The 23,480-nt window shown below is 43.2% G+C and overlaps 1 protein-coding gene across 1 annotated transcript in view; it reads right to left on the bottom strand.

Moving 5' to 3' along the window:
• The window catches only part of UBR4 (ubiquitin protein ligase E3 component n-recognin 4), a 3,959,899-nt gene that overhangs the window by 19,513 nt on the left and 3,916,906 nt on the right, over positions 1-23,480 (bottom strand). The window contains 1 exon segment of the mRNA XM_044087073.1: positions 15,136-15,226. Coding sequence (XP_043943008.1) covers positions 15,136-15,226 — 91 coding nt within the window.

Raw genomic sequence — 23,480 nt, 5'->3', positions numbered from 1 at the left:
TGTGGGTGAGTTTGTGGTTGGTCTCCCACAGGCTGCCCTGCCTCTGGAATAGACAACCCATACACATCAAACAAAGTACTTTGTTGACCCTCTTCAAGCGCAACCTTGATGAGTGGATGGAAAACCACAAATCTGTCCCAGGGGTTCCACCTGTGTCCCTCATTGACAGGGGCAACAGGTGCTGATTGAGGTTTCTTTTTGGAGATAAACTCTTTGGCTAGGCTTGTAAGGGCTCCAGGGCCATTAACTTAGTAATCTCCTATGATCCTAAAAGCAGTGGGCCTTGAACATGCTTCTCAATCTCTTAGTGCTAGAAGTCTGCACAAAGTCAAAAATAAGGGGAGTAATGGTCTAGAATCAGTGACCTATTTTAAATATTGATCTCATAAACTTATAAAGTTGCCAGAAAAGCTGAACTCCTCTGAAAATCAAATGTCTGTCACTATTTAATTACTTAAATTATCAACGATTTGTTCCCCTCCACAAAAAAGGAACAGATCAGAAATATGAGGCAAAATCTGCATATTCTGCAAAATTTGGACAACTAAGATGTACAGCCTGGAAATGAAGTGGCACAGAAGCACATGGGTGACTTTTTGGCAAAACCTCTTACAGTAACAAACTACTATGTAGGACAGTGATGTCGGTCACTGCTTGTTAATGAAAGGCCTCCCTTATTTGGTTAAACCAATGATGGTGAACCTATGACACGCATGTCAAAGGTGACACACACCACAATGTTTTGGGTAACACGCCAGCGAACAACACCAGAATTACCAAAGACACTGTTTTTGCAGTCATTGCTCTTGTAAAGTGCACCGAATTATTTTGTCCCAGGAGCTTTTGACATGCCAAACCCAAAAGGTTCGCCATCACTGGGTTAAACCGTTACTGCCACTCCTACTACAATGTTTCTCCATGCTTGTTTCCTCTGAAAACTCTTTTTTGCTTACATTGTTACCATTTTGTCTACTGTCTGTATAATGGCCAAAGTTTGGAAGGGTACGTCCTTGAATACTGATGAATGCTTGACTGATAAACCTGTTTCACAAATGGCTACATGTGAAACAATGCACATCTTTTATTACAGAGTCTGCTGCTCCAAAATAGGAATTCCCATCTTACAACTAAATTAAAATATATATGGTAGCCTCCTCTGACTGCAATCTGAGATAATTCTCAGAAAAAAAGTTTTATATTTTTAATCAAGTAAACTGAGAATATAACTTTCGTACTGTGTTAAGTGGGTTTGCTAGTTAACTGCCTTGATGAAAACAGTGGCAGATGTATAAACTTTATTCTTATATCTCTTCAGAAACCTGCTTTTTTACCTAGATAAAATATCCTGGTGTGCTATAATACAAGGAGAACCTTGCTGAGCATTTAGCTAAATACTTGGTCTCTCAATATATTTTTATACAAATAACTAAACTCCTTAAGAACCACATACATCAGTCAGACTTTTTAGGAACTGCTAGGCAAGTCTGACTTTAAGGCAACTTCATTAAAAATATAACCTCAAATAATATGGCTCCATGATAGACAGATAGAATCCTGACTTTGACCTAAGGGATTGGAATTCAATTAGTAACAAAGGCAATGGATATGGCAAGCACACAGGCTTACATGCACTCACACAGGGCAGGGAGAGCTCCCTAGTAAAGACCAGAGAGACCACAAGTTATAAAAAGGAGATGGGGGGCAAGGCTGCTTGGAGGAAACACCTCTAGAGGTAGTGAAGAACACCCTCTGTGGGCAACTCTTTACATCCTCTCCCCCAGCACATTACAACGGGCCTACACTGACAGGCTGGAGAGAAAATGAAAAAAGGCTTTAAGCAGCTACTAATGGCCTCCTAATGGCCTCCTTGATGATGAACCTTCGAGTCCTATCCTACCTGGCGATGGAAGCAAATGGGCTAATAGACAGAGAGTCTGATGGCCATCATGGACAAAAAATGCAAAAAGATATCCTCAGAAGTATCTACAGATGATAAAATGGTTAGTGGTTTAGCCTGATCATTGTTGAAATGATTGCTTGGTTTATCCATTGCCTTTGCTACTAAGTGAATTACAATCGCTTAGGTCGCAGTCAGGGTTCCATTTGTCTGTCATGGAGCCAAATTATTTGAGGTTATATTTTTAATGAAATTGTGCTAAAATCAAACTTGCCTAGAAGATCCTAAAAGGTCTGACTGATGTATATGGTTCCCAAAACATTTTGGAACTCATTAAACCACATACTACATCCTGGTGGTCCCTGCTCCCCCAATCCTTATCCTGATAAGACTCTCAAAGATACTGCCTCCATCTTCAACACATATTTCATTGACTATATCTAAACTATTTAACCCCAGTTCCAACTCATCTACCTTTAATAATATTTCAAACCACACTATCAAATTCCACTAGATTCTCATCAAAATTTTTTCCCCTCAAACCTGTATCCACTAGCTACATCAAATTCCTACTCTCCAAATTCAAACATTGCTCCGCTTCTACTGGACAACATTCTTTCAGTTAGCTGCTGAATCCCTTGCTTTCTTCTGTATCTATCGCAATCAACCACTCCATTTCAGAGTCCAAAGTCTCTTCCATATGGAAACAATTCTTCACTCTACCAATATATAAAGGAGGTAACTCCTCAGTCATCACTAATTTTAGACCAACTGCCATCCTCCCTCTTCTCTCTAAAGTTCTAGAAAAATGCATACATAAACAAGTTATGCACTACCTACTTACCTACTCAACATGGCTTTAGACCAAAGCACAGAACTACTACTACTGCCCTATTATCATTCCTTAATACTATATCCCTTGCCAAAGATAACAAACTTGTCTCTTTCCTATTCTTAGAGCTCTCTAAAGTTTTCAACACCATCTCTCACCCTCTCCTTCTGCACAAACTAACCAACCTTAACTTCTCCCCTGCTACTTTTGCATGGTTTTCCAGCTACCTCACTGACATATTTCTAGCAGTGAAGTGGCAATCTGCTCTCTCCCCTCCTCTCCAAGTTAAAATGGGTGTCCCTCAGGGATCCATCCTTGGTGCACTACTTTTCAACATCTTCATTAATCTTCTTTATTCTTCCTGTCCTCAGTCATCACTGGTCCAATATGCTGATGACTCTACTCATCTCAACAACACAGACTTCCTTTAACTCAGTAGAAAACTGGCTCTCTGATAACCAGCTTATCCTTAACCCCCCTCCCCACCAAAAAAAAAACTAAGCTACTGCTTTTTCTTCCTAAAAACTACAACCGTATTAAATCCACTTTCACAATCCTGTCCCTCAATAACACACACATTGAGGTGGAAACTAGCATTAAACTTCTTGGTGTCATCACGGACGACCAACTTAAATTCGATCTACACATTAACAACTGTATCAAGAAAACTCATCAGAAACTAGGGCTCCTCTACCGCAACAAAACATTTCTCACCAGTGAAGTAAATCTCTCTTATGCCTACCTCCTACCCAGTCCATTATATGGTTCTCAAATTCTTACTTGCCTCAGTTCCACACTCCTTTCCAAATGTACCTACAACAAGACAGCGAAATTTGCAGCCCATCAAATTTACAAGTCACATCACTGTCTCTCACTCAAACACCTTAACTGGCTAAAACTACCTCACCAGCTTCTTCTCCCTCAACTCCAGATCAGCAACTCTATCCTTTATCAGTCTTCTTACTATCCTAACCTATCATCTGTCATCTCCCACTATTCACCTGCTGGAGCCCTCTGGAGCTCTAACCTAGATCTGCTACAAACCCACAAACCTAAAACTAAGAAAGGATGTATCCTCTATAGCTATAATCCTTCCAAGGCCTGGAAAACCTCCCACTAGAGATCAGGTCACTCAAAGCAACTTAGTCAATTCAAGCTAGCCACTAAAGAATACCTTTTATGCCAATGGACCAACCTCTGTACCCACCTCCTTAAACAGTTTATCAACCCTAAATGCACACCTCTACCTGCTCACAACTTATGTAACTTTCTTTAAATTTCTACACCTGGTTTCACATTAACTTCTCTATCCTAAGCACATTACATACATTCTTATCTGCATAATGTAAGATTTTGTCTGGTGACAAAACTATTGTTAGTCCTTCTGAATGATGTAGGATTCTAAATCTAACAGACATAATGATTAGTTTACTGCAGTAAATCCTTGTTTTTCATGTATATGTTGCTTTGGATATTTTCTGTAAACCAGTTGTTGATTGTTTACTTATTTTTGTAAATGATAATCTGTAGAACATGTGGAGCTTTTCTCACCGGGCCTCTGCTGAAAAAGGGCTACTTAGCTCAGTCGGACAAACCTGGTCAACAAATGTAAAATAAAATAAAATAAATGTTGAAGGTATCTCCATGAAAAGTTTAGTAGTCAACTTAAGCTGTTCCTTCATCAAACTTAAGATTTCCCTAAAGGATACAACTTCAGTTGGGAACAACTTGAAATTCCTTCCTTCCTTATCACCATCAGTGGGGTAACTGACAGGGAGGAAGTCTAACAAATAGTACAGATGCACAAGTTCCACTTACCTGTAACAATAGATGTTTCTAGAGCACACTGCCTTACTGGCATATTGGTAGTAGAGCACTGACACCCTCTATTTGGCAGCCTGTCAAAGCTTAGAACTCCTCCCACAACCTGTTTGTGAAGGTGAAGAACCAATCACCTGACAAGACCAGGACAGCCCTTAGGAAGAGCAGATGGAAACACAAGCTTTGTGAACAACTACTGTTCCAAACCAATACACACACACAAAAGGTTGCTAAACCAAACCACAACAGCAACTCCAACAGCCAACTATATACACTAAAAAGGGGGGGTGGGGGTGGGAGTGTACTGCCAATAAGGCAGTGTATTCTGCAAACATCTACTGCTACAGTTAAGTGGAACTTATGCAAACGTACTATGTTCAATAAACACACTGCCTTACTGGTATATGGGTACAGTCCCAAAGCTTACCCAACCTGGTAGAAGGAATGCCAAGTCCCTGGAGAACAGTACTCATGAAACCTATTATGGATCTAGAAAAAGCATCCAGTTTGCAGTGTTTTGTAAAGGCATGGATGGAGGACCAAGTTGCTGCCTCTTGGATACTGCCGAGTCCACTCCTTTCCAATATGCCACAGAAGAGGAAATGGGCTTTGGTGGAATGTGCCTTTACCTTGCCTGGATACACCTTGCCACGGTGGGTGTAACAAAAAATACCACCAGAGGAAAACCAACGTGCAATAGATTGCTTACAGACAGGCTGAGATTCTTTGCTCCAGAAAATGAAATAAAAAGCCTTTCAAGTCTTCCTAAAGGGTTTTGCTTTGTCAAGGTAGTACCTGAGCTGCCTATGCACATACAAGGTATGATGCATCCCTCTCCCTTATTCCTAGGTTCTGGAAAGAAAGCAGGAAACAGGGACATCATTAGACTGTTAGATTAAATTCTGTAACCACTTTCAGCATGAAAGAAGGATTAGTGCACAACACAATCCTATCCCTGTGGAAAATCAAATAAGGTTGTCCCACCATGAAAGCTTAAAGCTCAAAAACTAGTCTTGCAGATCTCAGAGCAATAAAAAAAAACAGCTTTCCAGGTTAAGAACTTGAGATCAGTGTGAACTTTTAGTAATGTACTCACCATAACTTTAAATGTTTGAGATCCATCTCGCCTACATTCAGTACTGATGGGCTCGCCTCTTATTGGCTGAGCTATTCTTTATCCCAGGATGCACCACCACTAATCCCCCAGATCTTCTTTGTCCGCATTCATGCACACACACATAACTTGTTTATATAACATTGCCAGATGTTTCAAGATGAAACAATAGAATTCGGACCGTCCGATCTCTTCTGATCTCCAAGGCAGGGGGATGGAGGGTGGGTTATTGTGAATGTAGGCGAGATGGATCCCAAACATCTAAAGTTATAGTGAGTACATAACTAAAAGATGTTATGTGATCCTATCTCGCCTACATTCAGTACTGATGGGACAGCGTCCCTAGCACCTAACTCCTGGGTGGCTCACTGGAAAACACTCCTGAGCACTGTGGAACCAAATGAAGGATGCCACATCCAATTTGTAGTGGGATATGGGAAGACCATGTAGCCACAGCACAAATGTCACTAATGGCAAGCTTAGAATGAAATGCTATTGAAGTAGCCATAGCCCTTGTAGAGTGAGCTTTGACAGAGGTCGTAAGCTCTTTATTAGAAGAGGAATAAGCTTGACTAATACAGTCCCTGATCCATTTGGCAATAGTGACCTTTGTGACAGCTTTGCCCAATTTATTATCCGAAAAGGATACAAACAATTGATCTGTTTTCCTTGTTTGTTTGGTCCTGTCTAAATAAAAACGCAATTGCCTGTGGACATCCAATGTGTGGAATATGTATTCCGCTTTGTTAGAGTACTTTGGAAAGAAAACTGGAAGTTCTAAAGACTGTTTTAGGCAAAAACTGGAACAAACTTTAGGGACAAAGGATGGATTAGGTCTGAGAGATACTCTATCTGTGTGAAAGACCAGGTACGGTGGTTTTACAGATAGAGCTTGAAGCTCTGAAACCCTTCTGGCAGAAGTAATCGCAACCAGAAAAGCAGTTTTCCAAGATAGAAATTTCAAATCACATGTTGCTGCCGGTTCGAAGGGGGAGGAGGTTAAGGCACGTAACACCACATCGAGATCCCATGGAGGGGCAGGATGAGAAATAGCACCTTTCATGAAGGTCTTACACAATCTATTGCTCATTAAAGGTGGATTTATCGATTCGTGAAAATTGGAAATAGCTGCCAATTGGACCTTGATGGTAGAGACTGAAGAGCCTTGATTGAACAGGGAAGTTAGAAATTTTAGGACTTCCGATACAGGAATAGTGATGGGATCCAGACCCCGGAGTTGAGCCCAAATAGCAAATCTCTTCCATTTGCTGGTATACAATTTCTTAGTGGCAGACTTGTGGGCCGAAGATAAAATATGTATGACTTCCGGGTCTAAGGTATGATTCCTGACTATAGTCGGAAGAGGAGGAGCCAAGCTGTTAACTTCAAAGTGTGAAGGGACTGGTGGAGTAGTCCCGACTGATGAATTAATAGGTCTGGGATCTGGTCCAGGAACCATGGACCGTCCAGTGCATATTTGAACCATACCTGGCGAGGCCAGTAAAGAGCAACTAAGATCATTTTGCTCCCCAAGTGAGACGCCTTTTGGATCACTCTGGGAAGGAGGGAACTGGGGGAAAAGCATTAGCAAGCCGTGGGCCAAGGATGGGCTAGTCGTCCATAGGGCTCTCCCGGGAGTGAGGGAGAAGAACTTTTGCACTTAGCATTCAGCGAGGTCACAACAAGGAATTCCCCATTTGCTGAAAATCTGAGTTGCGACCGTATTGTTCAGAGACCACTCGTGTGGAGAGTGGATGGTTCTGCTCAGTCTGTCTGCTATCACATTGGACTTGCCCGGGATATGAGTCGCCACTAGAAATCGTTTCCATTCCCAAACTCTCATGGCCTCTCTGCAAAGGGTAGGATCTGGTCCCTCCCTGCTTGTTCAGGTACCAGACTACTGACATGTTGTCGGAGTGAACGGCAATTACACCCTGAGGGAGGTAATCGTGAAGGGCTTGTAGGGACAGAAACACCGCCCTCATTTCTAAAATGTTGATATGAAGGAGGCTCTCTTCCGAATGCCATTTGCCTTGGACTGACCTGCCCAGGGAATGCCCCCCCCACCCCATCTGGGAGGCGTCCGTAGTCAAAGTGGCCACAGGAGGAGGCGGAACAAAGGGTCGTCCCTGATCCAGATTGGAGGGTATCAGCCACCAGCGAAGGTCCCGCTTGCAGGTTTCCGTGATCCACATGAGGTGACTGATGGGAAGATCCTGAAAGGACCACTGTGTTGAAAGAAGACACTGGAGAATTCTCATGTGCAACCTTGCTAGGGGAACTAGAAGAACCGTGGCAGACATAGACCCCAATAGCTGCAGAACCATTCTGGCTGGGGCTTTGGATCTGGGAAGTAAGGCTCGGACTTAAGCCTGTATAGTTTGTATCCTCTCTGTAGGAAGATAGACCTGCATTCGGTTTGAGTCTATCTCTACTCCGATGAATCTTATGCGTTGAGATGGCAGCAACACAGACTTTGGCCAATTGAAGGTGATTCCAAGGGAAGTGCCCAGTGATATTGTGGCTTGTAGGCTCTGCAATAGTAGATGCTTGGAGGTGGCAGTTAGGAGCCAGTCGTCTAGATACGGAAACACCTGGAATCCTAGACTTCTCAAGTGAGCAGTCACGACCGCCAAACATTTGGTGAACACCCTGGGGGCTGTGGTGAGACCAAAGGGCAGCGCGCGGAACTGAAAATGACTGTCTCCAAGGCTGAAGCGCAGATGTCTCCTGGACGCTTGATGTACCATGATGTGGTAATAAGTGTCCTTGAGATCTATGGAGCACATCCAAACACCCTTCTCCAGCAGTGGGAGAATGGATTGTAGGGTGACCATTCGGAACTTGGACTTTTTGACTGAACGATATAGAATGCTGAGATCCAAAATGGGCCTCAAGTCCCCGGTCTTTTTTGGCACCAAAAAGAATCTTGAGTAAGTCCCTAATCCGATCTGGTCTGCGGGGACCGGTTGGATGACTCCTTTTTGAAGCAGCTTTGAAACTTCTAATGCTGCAAATTCCCGTTGACTGGGTGACAAGTCCGGGATTTTCTTGGACGGAGGTGGGGAGTGAGAAAAGGGAATGGCGTAACCTCCAGTGATAATTCGAAGCACCCATTGGTCCTGAGTGATACCTTCCCAGGCTTTTAGGTGCCTCGCGGAGCTGCACAGTCGGGCAATCCCTCAGGGATTGTGAAAGGCTGAAGAGCCACGAAAGGACTCGTGGTCTCCAGTGTTGCGGGGGCCTCTGCCGCCTCTGGGACGGCGTCTTCCAGAAGAATTTCCCCCTCCTCTGCCTCTAGAAGGGGGATCGTCCTGCTGTGTGGGATAAGACTTCTGAGATCTACGGAACCACATTTTCCCTCCTCTTTTAGCCTTGGGGTAAGGCCGAAAGGGAGTGGAAAATTGTGCCCCTACGACAGTCAAAGTCTTACCTTCTTGCTCGCAGCAGGTCAATGTGTCCTTTACCTTGGGTCCAAACAAAGAGGACCCATCAAAAAAGGAAGACTTGAAGGCTTCGAGCCAGGCTTGCCTCCGTAGAGCAATACCTGAGAAATAAGCCTCATGGACGAGTTTGATATGGATGACAGCGTAGCCAACTGAGAGCCAACTGTCTGGGCCAGCTGCTCAGGTAGGTTACCCAAGAGGGTATCTGAGAGCTCCTTGATCAGATCCCTCTGAAACTTGGTGAAGTGCGTTAAATAGTTCAGGGATCTTAAGGTAAAGGCCGCTGAACTGAGGGTACGCTTACTGTACCGATCCATGCCCCTAGACTCCTTATTAGGAGGATAGCCTCTGCTACATCTTGTTGGGTAGCAGATGCCACCACCAAGGCATCTACAGCCACACCTTTCGTCAAAAACTCCTTTTCAGGGGGTGCTGACAGGAACTTATTTGGGTGAGCAGGCACCGGTTCCACAGAGTCTCGACAGATCAAATCAGGAACACCGACTCGTCAGCAGAGGGGTTTGGAATGCCAGCCGCCTCGTTGTTTGAGGGCTTCCAGGATGTCTGCAAAGGAGACATCTGAGGGCGACAGGGACCTCTGCATCATCAAGATCAGTGTCTGGCGTGAGAGACTCATCGGGTGAGTCAAGAAGCTTCAGAGGGACCTCCAGGAGGGGAACCCCAGTGGGGGTGACCTCAGGCCCCGCTCCGCTGTCTAAGGACAGGGGACTGCCAAAGACCCAGTCTCTGTATGCAGGGAAGGTGCTGGAGAGACTGTGGAGGTAGACCACCAGAATCCTGGGAAGGTCCAACCCCGAGGAAGGCTTGGAAGAGGCGGGGTTGGGTAAAGTCGGGCCCGACCTGAAAACCTCCATCTGCTCCACCAGCACCGGGCTCCAAGTGGTGCGGGGCTGTGGAGGAGGAACCATAACTAATGGGCTGGAATTTCTGAAACACAGGAGACTGGAAAAGTCTTAGGAGCACCCTGTCGATGTCCGAATCAGACATCTTGGAGGATCTAGAAGAAACAACTTCTCCATCTGCTCCAAAGGACTGGGGACCCAAATGGACTCGACCAATATCGGGTTAAATCAGTGGAGCCGATGAAGGTGACCCCGCTTCCGACACCCAGTTCTCGGCTCAAAACCAGAGGAGACTGACTGGGCGCGGAGGCTGACTCTCGCGCGCTCCGGGTCCGTGGAAGTCCGTCCGAAGGAGAAGCCTGCCTTAGCAGTCGGTTCGGGCGGGAGGAAGAGGAAGATAAGGCTTCCTCGAAGGAGGGTTTAATCAGCCCTTTCAGAATTAATTTATTCTTCCTCTCTTGGAGGACTCTAGATGAAAAAGCATGACACATGCTACAGGACTCCTGTAGGTGCTTGGCGCTAAACAATATGGTCTATGTTCTTTTGACATAATGTCTATCCAAAAAACAGTAAAACAGTGGAAGAAGCACTATCTTGACAGAACAGATACCACAATAGAAAAAATTTTACTTTAAACTTTAAACTCTATTATATATTTTTTTTTTTTTAAAGGAGGGCCAAGACCCTCTAACAAACAGGCACTTGACCTCCTTGCAAATTAAGAGAAACTAAATTTCCTGACAGGAAAACTTAGAACAAAACAGTACTTTAGCTCAGCAAGTTTGAGACCATGTCCGGGATTAGTGGTGGTGCATCCTGGGATAAAGAATAGCTCAGCCAATGCCCATCAGTACTGAATGTAGGTGAGATAGGATCACATAACATCTGATGGTTCAAAAGGTAAGAACAATCTGTCAACATAATATGTGTCCCTCGAATGAAGAATTTGCTTGTGAGGGGGCTTGTACACAATCCTATTATTCACTGCTTTACCAAAAGATAAGAAAGAGGAGTGTCCACTAGCAGACAAGTAGAGACGGCCACAAGACAGAATTCTCCAGGCTGTCAATACAAGTTTATCCAAACATGGGAGCACCAGCCACCCCCTGTGACGGTGTGAAAATGTCAAGCTGTCAACAGAAGTTTATTCAAATAGGGGAGCATCAGTTACCCCTGTGACTATGTGAGCAGGCCCATCATGTGAGGAAGTCTGTGGTAACTGCCCTTGGCCCATACCATAATCAGGGAGAAACAAGACTGCCTGGGCCAATTAGGGATCACCACAATGGTCTTTGACATTTTACTCTGAACTTTCAGAAATACCTGCGAATCAACAGAAAGGGTAGAAACGCATACAAGAACATTCCCATTCCAGGGAACAGGAATGCTTCTGTCCTGTAAGCATGGCTGCAAGGATAACTGGAGCAGAATTTTTCCAACTGTCTGTTTTGAAAGGAGGCGAACATCTACTAGAGGCATTTCTCACACTGAGTTATGACATTTCAGGCAGAAAAGCTGAACTCTTGTTGCACCCAATTAAGGACCACAAAGAATCTTTTGCAACAGGACCTTGCCTTCAGGCAGAAAATTCAGACTCTTGTTTAAGCTGATTAAGAACCCCATAAAGAAGTCTATGCAAGCCAGTCAAACATGACTAAGAGGTTCAACTCAAAAAACTCAAGCTTTACTCCGTAGCATATCGCCTACTCCGAGGTGATCTCTGCCTCACATATAAAGCTGTGTCAAACCCAGAGCTGTTGGACATGCTACACCTAAAGAAATCCCAATCCCTCCGGGCCACACGCCTCTAGGGACCTAAACCTTGTCACCACAATAAACAGGACATGCTGGAGGGATAGATTCCTATCCCAGAAATTTCCCATACTCTGGAACAGGTTACCCATCTATGTCAAGCAAAGTTCTTCATTAGCACTCTTCAAGAAAAATCTTGATGAGTGGATGGGAAATAGGAAATACACCCCGGGGATCACTTTTGTGTGTCTGCTCGACAGTGGCACAGGAAAATAACTTTCTTGTGTGGCGTAAGCCAGGGAAATTTGTTGGCTAGGCTTACGTAGGCCCTTGGGTAGATAGCCTAGTACCTACCTATGAACTTTGAATTAGATGATAGTCAGGACAAGGCTTTCTCTAGTGATTCCACACGCCTAGATGGAGAGATTGCACAGATCAGCAAGTCATCAAAGTACAGAAAAAAATATAGGCCCCAAGTCAGTCAGTAGCTACAAGAAGCCAAGGCACTCCAGTGGATAGTCCAAAGGGCAATACAGAAAACTGATAGTGTGAACCACATACAACAAATCTTAGGTATCCCCCTGAAGCGATAAGCCCTAGGGATATGAAGAAAGGCACACACCAATACTAAGGTCGAGGTCACTGTGAAGCAGTGGTCTGGAAATGGAGAAAGCACTGCCTGCAGGGTGACTATCTTAAATTTAAAAACTTTTGGCACCACACTGGTCTGTTCAACTGCTTGTTTTGGGGAACCAAGAAAATACTAGAGAAGAAACCTGTCACTCTTTCTGAAGAAGAGACCGGTTCTATGATCCCCTGAGTCCAGCATTTTCTGCAGAACTGGAGAGAATAAAATGTGTCCTAGAAGATGACAGGGGATTTCCCCCCCCCCCCAAGAACAGAGACACAAGATCTTTCCACTTCATCTGAAACCCCTGCAAACAATGTTTAGCACCCATTTGTTGAAAACCACTGACAGCCAGGCCATCTTGCATAGAGCTAACTTGAGAGATGAAGCACTTGATGGGGGACTTGATAAAGATGGGTGCTGCTCCTCAGCACAGTCATAAGTTGGAAGGGGGTATCCTTTTAAAATTCTCAATACTCCTAGCATCAATTTTAGCTTTGTCATCAGTGTTTAAGATCTGATTAGTTGCTGTATCAAACACAATCAGACTCAAAAGAAGCATTCATAATCACATTTTTTAACTCATCTGAAAAATTCTGGGAGTGCAACCAGGCATACCTCCAAATCACCACTGACAGCATTGCAGTTCTAGAAACATTTTCGAGTATGTTTTGACACCCGAGAAACATCAGAAACAACCTTTTGGTCTGTAAGCAATGATGCAGCAGATTCATCTAAACTGTACATTTATCTCAACACAATCTTCTACATAAAAGACTGGTAGTTAAACACTTTAAAAGCTATGATATGCTGGACTGTGTCGGCTACTTTCCCTAAGATTCTGGCCATCTGCCTACTTAATCTGAGGAAACTGATCATATTCTGAGAAACCGGGCACAAAGACATGGTCTTATTAGAGAAGGTCAATGGGGACACCGAAGGAGGATCCACAGACAAAAGGGATTGGAGGTCGAGCATACCCCAAACTTCGTACACCCTTTCTTAGGCAAAGCCTCAATGAACAGAGGAGAACTACAAGTTTTCTAGATGATACTCCCAATGCTGGAACAAAAGGAGGTAAAAGAAAACATCTGTTTGGGTCCCTGTATCTATTCATCAGAGGATCCAACACAGACATGTCAGAGTCCTCAGACAAAGGATCCCCTTCAAAAAGGGATACTCAGCAGACTGACTAGAGGTGGAAGTGCAGGATTTATTATAACCTGAGCAGGCACCCCATAATCAACTGCTTGCACCATGACTCTATCCAAAGTCACCATCTTAGGTAGGAAACCAGTCAGAGATTGTTGCCTCAACACATGGAGGGTCTTCTCTCTCTTTTTGGCATGCAATACACCAGTGCTTGAATTCATACCTCTCAAGTGTACCGATTTTCACAGAATGTACAGATTTCTGCTTCACATTTTTGGTCTGTTTTTCATAAAATTGTGGTTTTCCTACAAATTAGTGGTAAATCATTAAAGATTGAAGTTAGAAAATAATGACAAATATTTGAGTTTTAGACTTTATACCCCTCAAAAGAAATTCACGCTAAAACAAAACCTGTTACTCTTATCAATTTTCTAAGTTTGTAAGAGCAATATTTAAAAACTGTCCCTAGTTTGAGTTGCTGTCCCACTTTTATTTATGGCTTTATCCAAATTTCTTGCTCTAAGAGGTTGAGAGGCATGCTAGAATCTCCAAGGGGAAAGTATCAATACTGGCAACAGATTCTGCACCCCTGAATTTTCCCTGCACCTAAAAAGTTTGGTTTTCCCATATCGGCAGCAGGTAACGGTATAGCTGTGCAGGATGCTTCTCACCCTCGTGTCACGCAGTTGTGGTACTACAACAAATACTAGAATTTTCATAGACTACTACTAGAATCCGAATCCTAGCTCAGTGAGTGGCAGAAAAGGATTGTGGATCCTGTCATGAGGAATGCACACCCTGTGTGTACTGCAATAAGAGAAACTCTGAACTGCATGTGTGTACTGCAGTAAGAGAAACTCTGAACTGCATCAAGATCTGGATGATATCTAAAGAAAAAAAATCGAAGTTATCTACTACAGAAGGGTTCCAAAGTCAGATCTACAGACATGTGAAGTTGCACTGTCCTCGCTTCCATCATGAACAATTGGAAAGAACTGATGAAAAGCTTACCCAGCTCCTGTCTAACAGAACCAAAGAATGACAAAAATGTCAGAGTCTTGAAAGAAGGGCATACATCCTTTGAAATGAACAAGGATATGCTGAATGAGACTTTCCAGAGGATAAAGAAGCTACATAGATTTACACACACACACACACACACACATATATATATATATATATATATATATATATATACACACACATATACACATACACACACATACAAAAACACTGTTGGTAAGATCTCTTCTATAGCACTAGATATACATGCATATACATATAAATATACCTATACCTATATATATATATATATATATATATATATATATATATATATATATACACACACACACACACACACACACACACACACACATTTATAGATATATACATTTTTTTGGAATGAGTTACAGGCAGCATTTAATTGCAAATAGGTTTACACTCCATTGACTGACCTTTTTGTTCTCTTCGCCCTCAGGGTGGTATAGTATATATGTATTGGCAGAGTGCACTTCTACATACATGATTACTGATTGTGTACTTTTTATATTGGTATGTATGTGATTGTTGGTTTCAATACAGTTGATAAATTTTTTTTGGGGGGGGTAAAAAGACTGACAACACTTACCTTAAACATGCCATACACAAGATTTACTAGGCCCCAAAACAACAATGCAGGGCGAATGACTGCATATTCTTTCACAGTACGATCTGTGAGTCTGCAAAGAAACCAAAGTATGACTGAATTTCTCACTTTAAAAAAAAATCTTGTTTATTGCTAAAAGTTGTATGTTCAGTATGATCAATATATTACACAGCGTTTATCCTGTACTACATATATTTTTCATACGAATTACACACAACGCATCAGTGAATCTACTGTTATCTACCTCAGCAAGCACCATATACTGCAGCATGGCAGTGGACCAAGAAGGGACAGTTTAATTATGTATCCAAACTTCCCAGTAAATTTCATAAAGATAACCCATCACAACCACAACTGAAAGGTTTCACAAAATCCAGTAAAAATTCTGCTCAGTAGTTCACTCATACCTTACATAGGTTCACTGGTACTTACTAGGCTATGGACCCTTGAAGATCATTGCTAGTCTATAGCCATGCATTTCTATGAAGTTTTTTTGCCCTTGTAATTTAAATATGAATAACCTGCTGCAGCCGAAACATTTACATGTTAATCCTTTCCATAAGGGACAAAGGTGGTACTCCAGGTGTGAATATGCAGTTTCCCATCCATTCATCCAGATTAATATTTGAATAGAGCAACAGAAGTACTTTGTTTTATGTTGAGAGGAAGACAACTCCAAAGAAGAAAAATTCTCTGTGATACATATCTAATCCTTCCAACACGTTATACACGTTTCAAAAGAGATTAAGATCCTGAGTGGGTGTTTATGCCACCACTGGGTTTGTGGATGTGCACTAGATCTGAGAGGATAGGATCTGTTGACAATCTGTATGCAAGGCACAGGTTACCCTCAGCAGTCTGTATGATTCCAAGAAAATGGACAAGGCTTTGAGAAGATTAGCGTAGTTCCTGGGACTAAGGCACTTACATTTTCTTGCTGACAAAACCCTATGGGCATTCATGTTCTGTTAAGGTTTTGTATAGGTACGTGCCAAAGGAGTCATTACACGCAATGGCTGGCCTACTAAGTGTCAAGCAGAGTGGAATGATCACATCCCTAGACCTGAATGCTATACCCTTACCAATACAGTGTGTAATGAGAAAAAGACTTCCTTGGAGTAGTGGATACACGATGAAGGAAGGACAGTTCACTGTCCACATAAATTCCTGGGTTCCTAACTACTGGATCAATTTTACTGGGTGTGTTATCAATGTGATAGTTGCAGGGGACACTGTGCTTGGCATTACGTTTTAGCTCATGGTTTTGACACTAGATATTTATTTGGGAATGGCCCTCTTGAAGGATCTTGATGTCCCCTACAGAGTTTATAATGGCACCTAGTTTAAAGTCATCAGCAAATTTGGTCAGCCATAAGCCTTAAACATTAGATTTGACCTCTGGAGAAGTAAATGTCAAACAAGAGTGGCAAGGATGGAGCCCTACGGTACATTGCTAATAACATTTGGAAGGGATGAAAACATCCTACCTTGATCAGCCACAGCATGAAGTTACGGGTTCTGTTTCTGAGCCATTTTGCTGTGCTTCAAGTTACATAGAGATTAACATTTAACTGGGAGAGTTTATTGACAATACCAGAGTATGACATGGTATTGAATGTCTTAGTGAGATCTAGGCATGTACTGTTCAGTAACTTTCTCAAAGAAGTCAACCAGGATGTGTAGAAAGGATATGCCCTAGACAAAAGTGAACTGGCTAGGGTCAAGGGTCTACGGCCTTGTGAACTAATTTCATAGTGATCCTTTCCACAGTCTTGCACACAAGGCTGGTCAGACTTACAGGTCCATAATTGCTTGGGTCAGCTGACACTCCATCATTGGGCAAGGGAGAATCACTGTTGCTGCCACTCATTCATCAGGCACATAGCCCTTTTGGAGGCTGACATTGAATAATCTCTGTACGGGGTATAAGACTGGTCCTGTTTTGGACTAGCCAATAGGCATCTTAGTATGTTACCCGACCCTGTAGAAGCAGTGTTCTTGGTCTTACATAGCAACTAGAGGGCTTATTCTTGACAGATTTGGGGGAAGGGAGTTTGAGCTAAATGTATCTGCTAATAGACTGGCTGTATCCTCTAAGTCAGAGTAGGTATTATTTACATTTAGCTCTGTGCAGGGCTGGGCATTACTTTTAAGGTTTCTAACATAGTTAAAAATGACTTTGAGGTTGTAATTTACCTAGGTGACTATTTTTACCTTGTATCTGTCCATGGTTGATTTTATCAGGGACCAGAGTTCCCTTTTAAAATTAGCAAGAGTGTTTTTTTTTTTTTTTTTTTTTTTTAGGAGTTACATTTATATTTATATGCAACGATTTTTTTCTTAATGTGTAGTCTCTTTATATTCAAGTTCCACCATAGGAGTTTATTTTAAAATTTGGAATTGTAGTTACTTTGGTTGGGGCACATGGTTTTATGCAGTTATTTAAATGAGCTTAGAATTACATGGTAAAATATTCTGCATACACAATGGGGTCATAAGCTGTGAGGTCAACACTCAGTTTTAGTAGCCTTTTATAATCTCTGAATACTGAAGTTCTCAAAATGCTTCCAGCTTCAGTCATATGCTGTGTGAATGATTATGGTCAGGTCTGATTAGGGGAAAGAAGGTTACCATTGGTACGAAACACAGCTGTTCGTTACTGGTAAAGGCCCTGTCCAGGATTTTGTCAACCATAGTTGGGGTACTGGCTTACAGATCCAAAGAGCTTGTATTAATAAAATCGTGAAATCTCTAGCCCTTTTTATTAGGGGATGTAGATATCGCCCAATTTACAGAGGGGTAATTGGAGTCCCCTATGAGAATAATGTTTGGCTTGATGTCTTAGGAATTCATACTCTCTAGAAAGGCAGTATGGGCCAAGCCGGACATAGTGGGAGTCTTATACTTGACTATAACATGATAAAGGGTTTTATTAATGGTTAAGTTTGGCATGGAAGACTTCCAGGTCATTATGTAGTCTAACTAGTGATGAATGTTAGTGCATATGCTCCGCAAGTTTGGTGTGCGATGGATGAGAAAGAAATATTTTAGAGCGAGTTAGATGAAGTAGTGGAGAGGGTGCCCAAGGGTGAGGCAGTAATGATTGGATCTTACTTCAATGGGCATGTTGGTGAAGGAACAGAGGTGATGGGTTGGTATGCTGTATTAAGGAGAGGAATGCAGAAAATCAGATGGTAGTGGATTTTTTGAAAAGGATGAACATGGCTGTGGTGAATACGTACTTTACGAAGAGGTAGGAGCATGGGGTGATGTACAAGAGTGGAGGAAGATGCACACAGGTGGATTAAATCCTATGCAGGAGGGCCAGTCTGAAGGAGATTGGAAACTGCAAAGTGGTGACAGGGGAAATCACAGCTAGGCAGCATAACATGGTCATCTGTAGAATGGTAATCAGGAAGAGAGTAAGGGCAGTGTCAAGGATCAAATGGTGGAAGGTGAAAAGGATAAGTGTAAGGTGGAGCTCACGGAACAGTTAAGACAGGCACTGGATGGTAGTGAAGAGTTACTAGACAGCTGGGCAGCCACAGCAGAGGTGGTAAGAGAGACAGCTAGAAAGGTGCTTGGTGTGACATCTGGACAGAGGAAGGAGGACAAGGAATGATGGTGGAATGAGGAAGTACAGGAGAGTGTACAGAGAAAGAGGCTGGCAAAGTAGTAGAGGAACTGTCAGAGAGATGAAAAAAGTAGACAGGAGTACAAGGAGGTGAGGCGTATGGTAAAGAAAGAGGTGGCAAAGGCTAAGAATAACGTGTATACAGAATAGTATGAAAGGTCGGACACTAAGGAGGGAGAAAAGGACCTGTACCGATTGGCTAGACAGAGGGACCAAGCTGGGAAAGATGTGCAGCAGATTAGGGTGATAAAGGATGAGGGAAAACTACTCACAAGCAAGAAGAATGTGTTCAGCAGATGGAAAGAGTACTTTCAGGGGATGATGAATGAAGAGAATGAGAGAGAGAAGATTGGATGATGTAAGGATAGTGAATCAGGAAGTGCAACGGATTAGCAAGGAGGAAGTAAGGACAGTTATGAAGAGGATGAGGAATGGAAAGGCTATTGGTCTAGATGAGCTATCTGTGAAAGCATGGAGGTGTTTAGGAGAGATGACAGTAGGGTTTTTAACCAGACTGTTCAACGAAGACTTGGAAACTGAGAGGATGCCTGAGGAGTGGAGAAGTGTACTGGCACAGATTTTTAAGAATAACGGTGATACGCAGAGCTGTAGCAACTACAGACGGATAAAATTGATCAGCCACAGCATGAAGTTATGGGAAAGAGTACTGGAAGCTAGGTTAAGAAGGGAGGTGATGATTAGTGAGCAGTAGTATGGTTTCATGCGAGGAAAGAGCACTACAGATGTGGTGTTTGCTGTGAGGGTGTTGATGGAGAAGTATAGAGAAGGTCAGAAGGAGTTGCATTGTGTCTTTGTGGACTTAGAGAAAGCATATGACAGTGTGCCTAGAGAGGAGTTGTGGTATTGTATGAGGAAGTCAAGAGTGGCAGAGATGTATGTAAGGGTGGTACAGGATATGTAAGAGGGCAGTGTGTGACAGTGGTGATGTCTGCAGTAAGAGGGAGGGATGTGTTCAAGGTGGAGGTGGGATTACTTCAAGGATCAGCTCTGAGCTTTTTCTTATTTGCAGTGGTAATGGACAGGGTGATACACGAGATCAGACAGGAGTCCCCGTGGACTATGTTTGTTGATGACACTGTGATTTGCAGTAGGACCTTGCATAGGAACAAGTTGAGAAGACCCTGGAGAGATGGAGACATGCTTTAGAGAGGAGAGGAATGAAGGTCTGGAGGACTAACACAGAACATGTGTGTGAATGAGAGGGAAGACAGAGGAATGGTGAGGATGCAGGGAGTAGAGCTGGCGAAGGTGGAGCAGTTTAAATACTTGGGATCAACAATTCAGAGTAACAGTGAGTGTGAAAGAGAGGTGAAGAAGAGAGTGCAGGCAGGGTGGAGTGGGTGAAGAAGAGTGCTAAGAGTGATTTGTGACAAGACGGGTAACCAGTAAGAGTGAAAGGGAAGGTCTACAACATGTTAGTGAGACCAGCTATGTTACATGGGTTGGAGACCATGGCACTGAAGAAAAAACAGAGCAGCTGGAGACGGCAGAGTTAAAGATGTTAAACTTTGCACTGGGTGTGACAAGGATGGACAGGATTAGAATGAGTATATATTAGAGGGTTGGCTCAGGATGGACGGTTTGGAGACAAAGCCAGAGAGGTGAGATTGCGTTGGTTTGTCCATGTGTTGAGGAGGGATGCCAGTTATACTGGGAGAAGGATGCTAAGGATGGAACTGCCAAGTAAAAGGAAAAGAGGAAGACCTAAGACAAGGTTTATGGATGAGGAGAGAGAGGACATGCAGGTGGTCAGTGTGACAAAACAAAATGTAGACAACAGGAAGAAATGGAAACAGATTATCTTGCTGTGGCAACCCCTAATGGGAGCAGCTGAAAGAAAAATATCTAGTCTAACAGTTCTAGAGGTAACACAACTAAGCGCAAAAAAAATCAATACAAAGTCAAATATAATGGGGGGATAAAGGCCCAAAATCTTAGAGATTTTAAATATTGCTCTTATAAACTTAAAAAGTTGTTAGAACAACACATTTTGTGCTAGTGGGCATTTTCTTAAGAATATTAAGTCTGAAACTCAAATGTCATAATTTAGTGAATTCAATCCACATTCAATGATTTGTCAGAGAACCACAGATTTTATGAAGAACAGACGAAAAAGTACAGTTTTGTACCTACCATAAATGTAGATGTTCGAGTGTATACCCTGCTGCAGTCATCACACTTGGGTTATCCTGCCGTCAGGCGGTCCCGCAGTCGGCCCGAATTCCAAAGTCTTGGTCCGGCGTCGGTTGCTGTCGCTGTTTCCCTGACGTCAGTGCGCCAGGGGTGTATAAGAGGCATCTGACGCCATTTTATTCAGTTTTTCTTGCCCCAGATGTCAGGTGGCCCCCCAAAAGATGGTCAGTAGTACCAAAACTAAAAAAGAGTAGCACAAGCAAAACATCCCTCCAACTATAAGCAAACACACCACAAAGGTTGTATCAGATTTTGAGGTATTTAAAGGTTTTAGTTAGGTCAGAGGGGATAGAGGGAGGGTAACCTGGACTGCAGCAGGGTATACACTCGAACATCTACATTTATGGTAGGTACAAAACTGTACTATGTTCATCGTGTTACCCTGCTGCAGTCATCACACTTGGGTAGAATCCCAAAGCTAAGGATGGGAGGTGGAGTCAAACAGGATTAGAGGAGGCTGGGAGGCCCTGCAAAACTGTAGTGGCGAAGCCAGCTCTAGTCTTAGAGTAAAGTGGTAACTGATACTGTTTGGTGAAGGTGTGTACTGAACTCCAAGTTGCAGCTTCCAGAATATCCTTGGTAGGCACCCCCCTGAGGACGGCTGTAGATGTAGCTGCTGCCCTGGTGGAGTGGGGCCTAATGCTAGCAGGAACTGGTTTTCGATTGTGCGTGTAGCAAAAACGTATGCAATGTCCTATCCATTTGGAAATGGTCTGTTTTGAGATAGCCTTTCCTTGTGATGCTGTAGCATAGGAGACAAAAAGCTGGTCAGATTTTCTGAAAACCTTAGTTTTATCCAAGTAGTAACGTAGCTGCCTGTGAATGTCCAAGGAATGCAGGAGTCATTCTCCTTTGTTCTGCGGATTTGGAAAGAAGGTGGGTAAATGGATGGTTTGATTTAGAGCCACACTGGATACCACCTTAGGCACTCTGTCTTGATGAAAAATGAGGAAAGGCTCTACCTCCATTAGAGCCTGACGCTCTGAGACTCTTCTGGCTGAAGTAATTGCTAGCAGCAGGGCAGTCTTCCATGATACAAGTCAGCTGAGAAAGCTGGCTCAAAAGGAGGTAGCATAAGTTTTTCTAGAACAAAATTGAGGTCCCAAGTTGGTGTTGGTGCTCTCCTGGGAGGCCTAATGTTTTTGGCCCCTCTGAGAAACTGCCTTAGAAGTGGATGCGAAAATAAGGGAGGATCCGTGTTGTAGTGAGCTGGAATAGCTGAGGCGTGGATTTTAATAGATGAAAAAGAAAGTCCTTTGTGTACCATCTCAGTTAAATATTGTAGAATCTGAGGTATGTCCGGCAGAAGGGTATTTTGGCCTTTAGCTTGGTTCCAGGCGCAAAACCTTTTCCATTTGTCTGAGTAGGCTTTCCTGGTGCTGGGCCTCCTGGCCTCCAGAACAACATCCATAACAGCTTGTGAAAGAGGAGCTGGCTGGTTGCTTAGGAGATTTGCCATGCAGCCAAATTTAAGGTTTTGAGCTGGCTGTGTAGAATCTGACTGTCTTGCTGTGTGAGCAGATGAGAAATTTGTGGTAAAATCCACGGTGGGCCCTGGGCCATATTCTTTAATAGTGGGTACCAGTGCTGGCGTGGCCAGTCTGGGGCAATGAGTTTCATTCGGGGTCTCTCCATCCTGACTTTCAGCAGCACCTTTGTGAGAAGGGGCAATGGAGGGAAGGCATATACTGACAGCATTTTCCAAATGAATGAGAGTGCTCCACTTTCCAAGCTTGATGGTGAAATGTCCTTGTGCAAAATTTTGTTAGCTGATAGTTTTGGGGGCTGGCAAACAGGTCTATGTCTGGGTGTCCCCATTTTTGAGTTATCATTGCAAATACTTGTGGATCCAGTTTCCACTCGTGGGGATCCATGATGTTTCTGCTTAGGTCGTCTGCCAATGTGTTCTTTTTTCATGACAGGAATTGAGCTTGTAATTGAACTTGGTAAGCCAGTGCTGTGTTCCACAAGGTCATTGCTTGCCTGCATAGAGGGTAGGAGTGTGTACCCCCTTGTTTGTTTATGTACCACATTACTGTGGTGTTGTCTGTCCTTATTATAAGCTGTCCTGGATGTAAGAGGTTCTTGAAGGCTGTCAGGGCATTCTGTACAGCTAGCATTTCTTTTGGATTGATGTGCAGATTTCTTTGATCTGCAGTCCATATGCCTTGAACGCACCATCCTGCCATGTGTGCCCCCAGGCATAGTTCGATGCATCTGTTGTCATAGATTGCCTAGCTGGGGGTAAGGTGAAAGGCTAACCCTTGTTGAGGTGACATGCCTGTGACCACCATAGAAACTCCTGTTGAAGGCAGGGAATGAGAAGTATCACTGTTTCCAAGCTGTGGCTGTGTTGAGTCCATACGCTTTTTAGCTACCATTGTAATTTCCTCATATGCAGTTTTGCAAATGGTATTAGTAGTATGCAAGATGCTATGAAGCCCAAGGCCTGCAGAATTTTTCTTGCAGGGAGTTGGGT

The sequence above is a fragment of the Protopterus annectens genome, chromosome 1.part1 (assembly GCF_019279795.1).
Source record: "Protopterus annectens isolate FY-2018-M chromosome 1.part1, PAN1.0, whole genome shotgun sequence".
Taxonomy (NCBI): domain Eukaryota; kingdom Metazoa; phylum Chordata; order Ceratodontiformes; family Protopteridae; genus Protopterus; species Protopterus annectens.
Note: the sequence above shows the minus strand (reverse complement) of the source record. Positions and strands in the feature narration are given on the sequence as shown.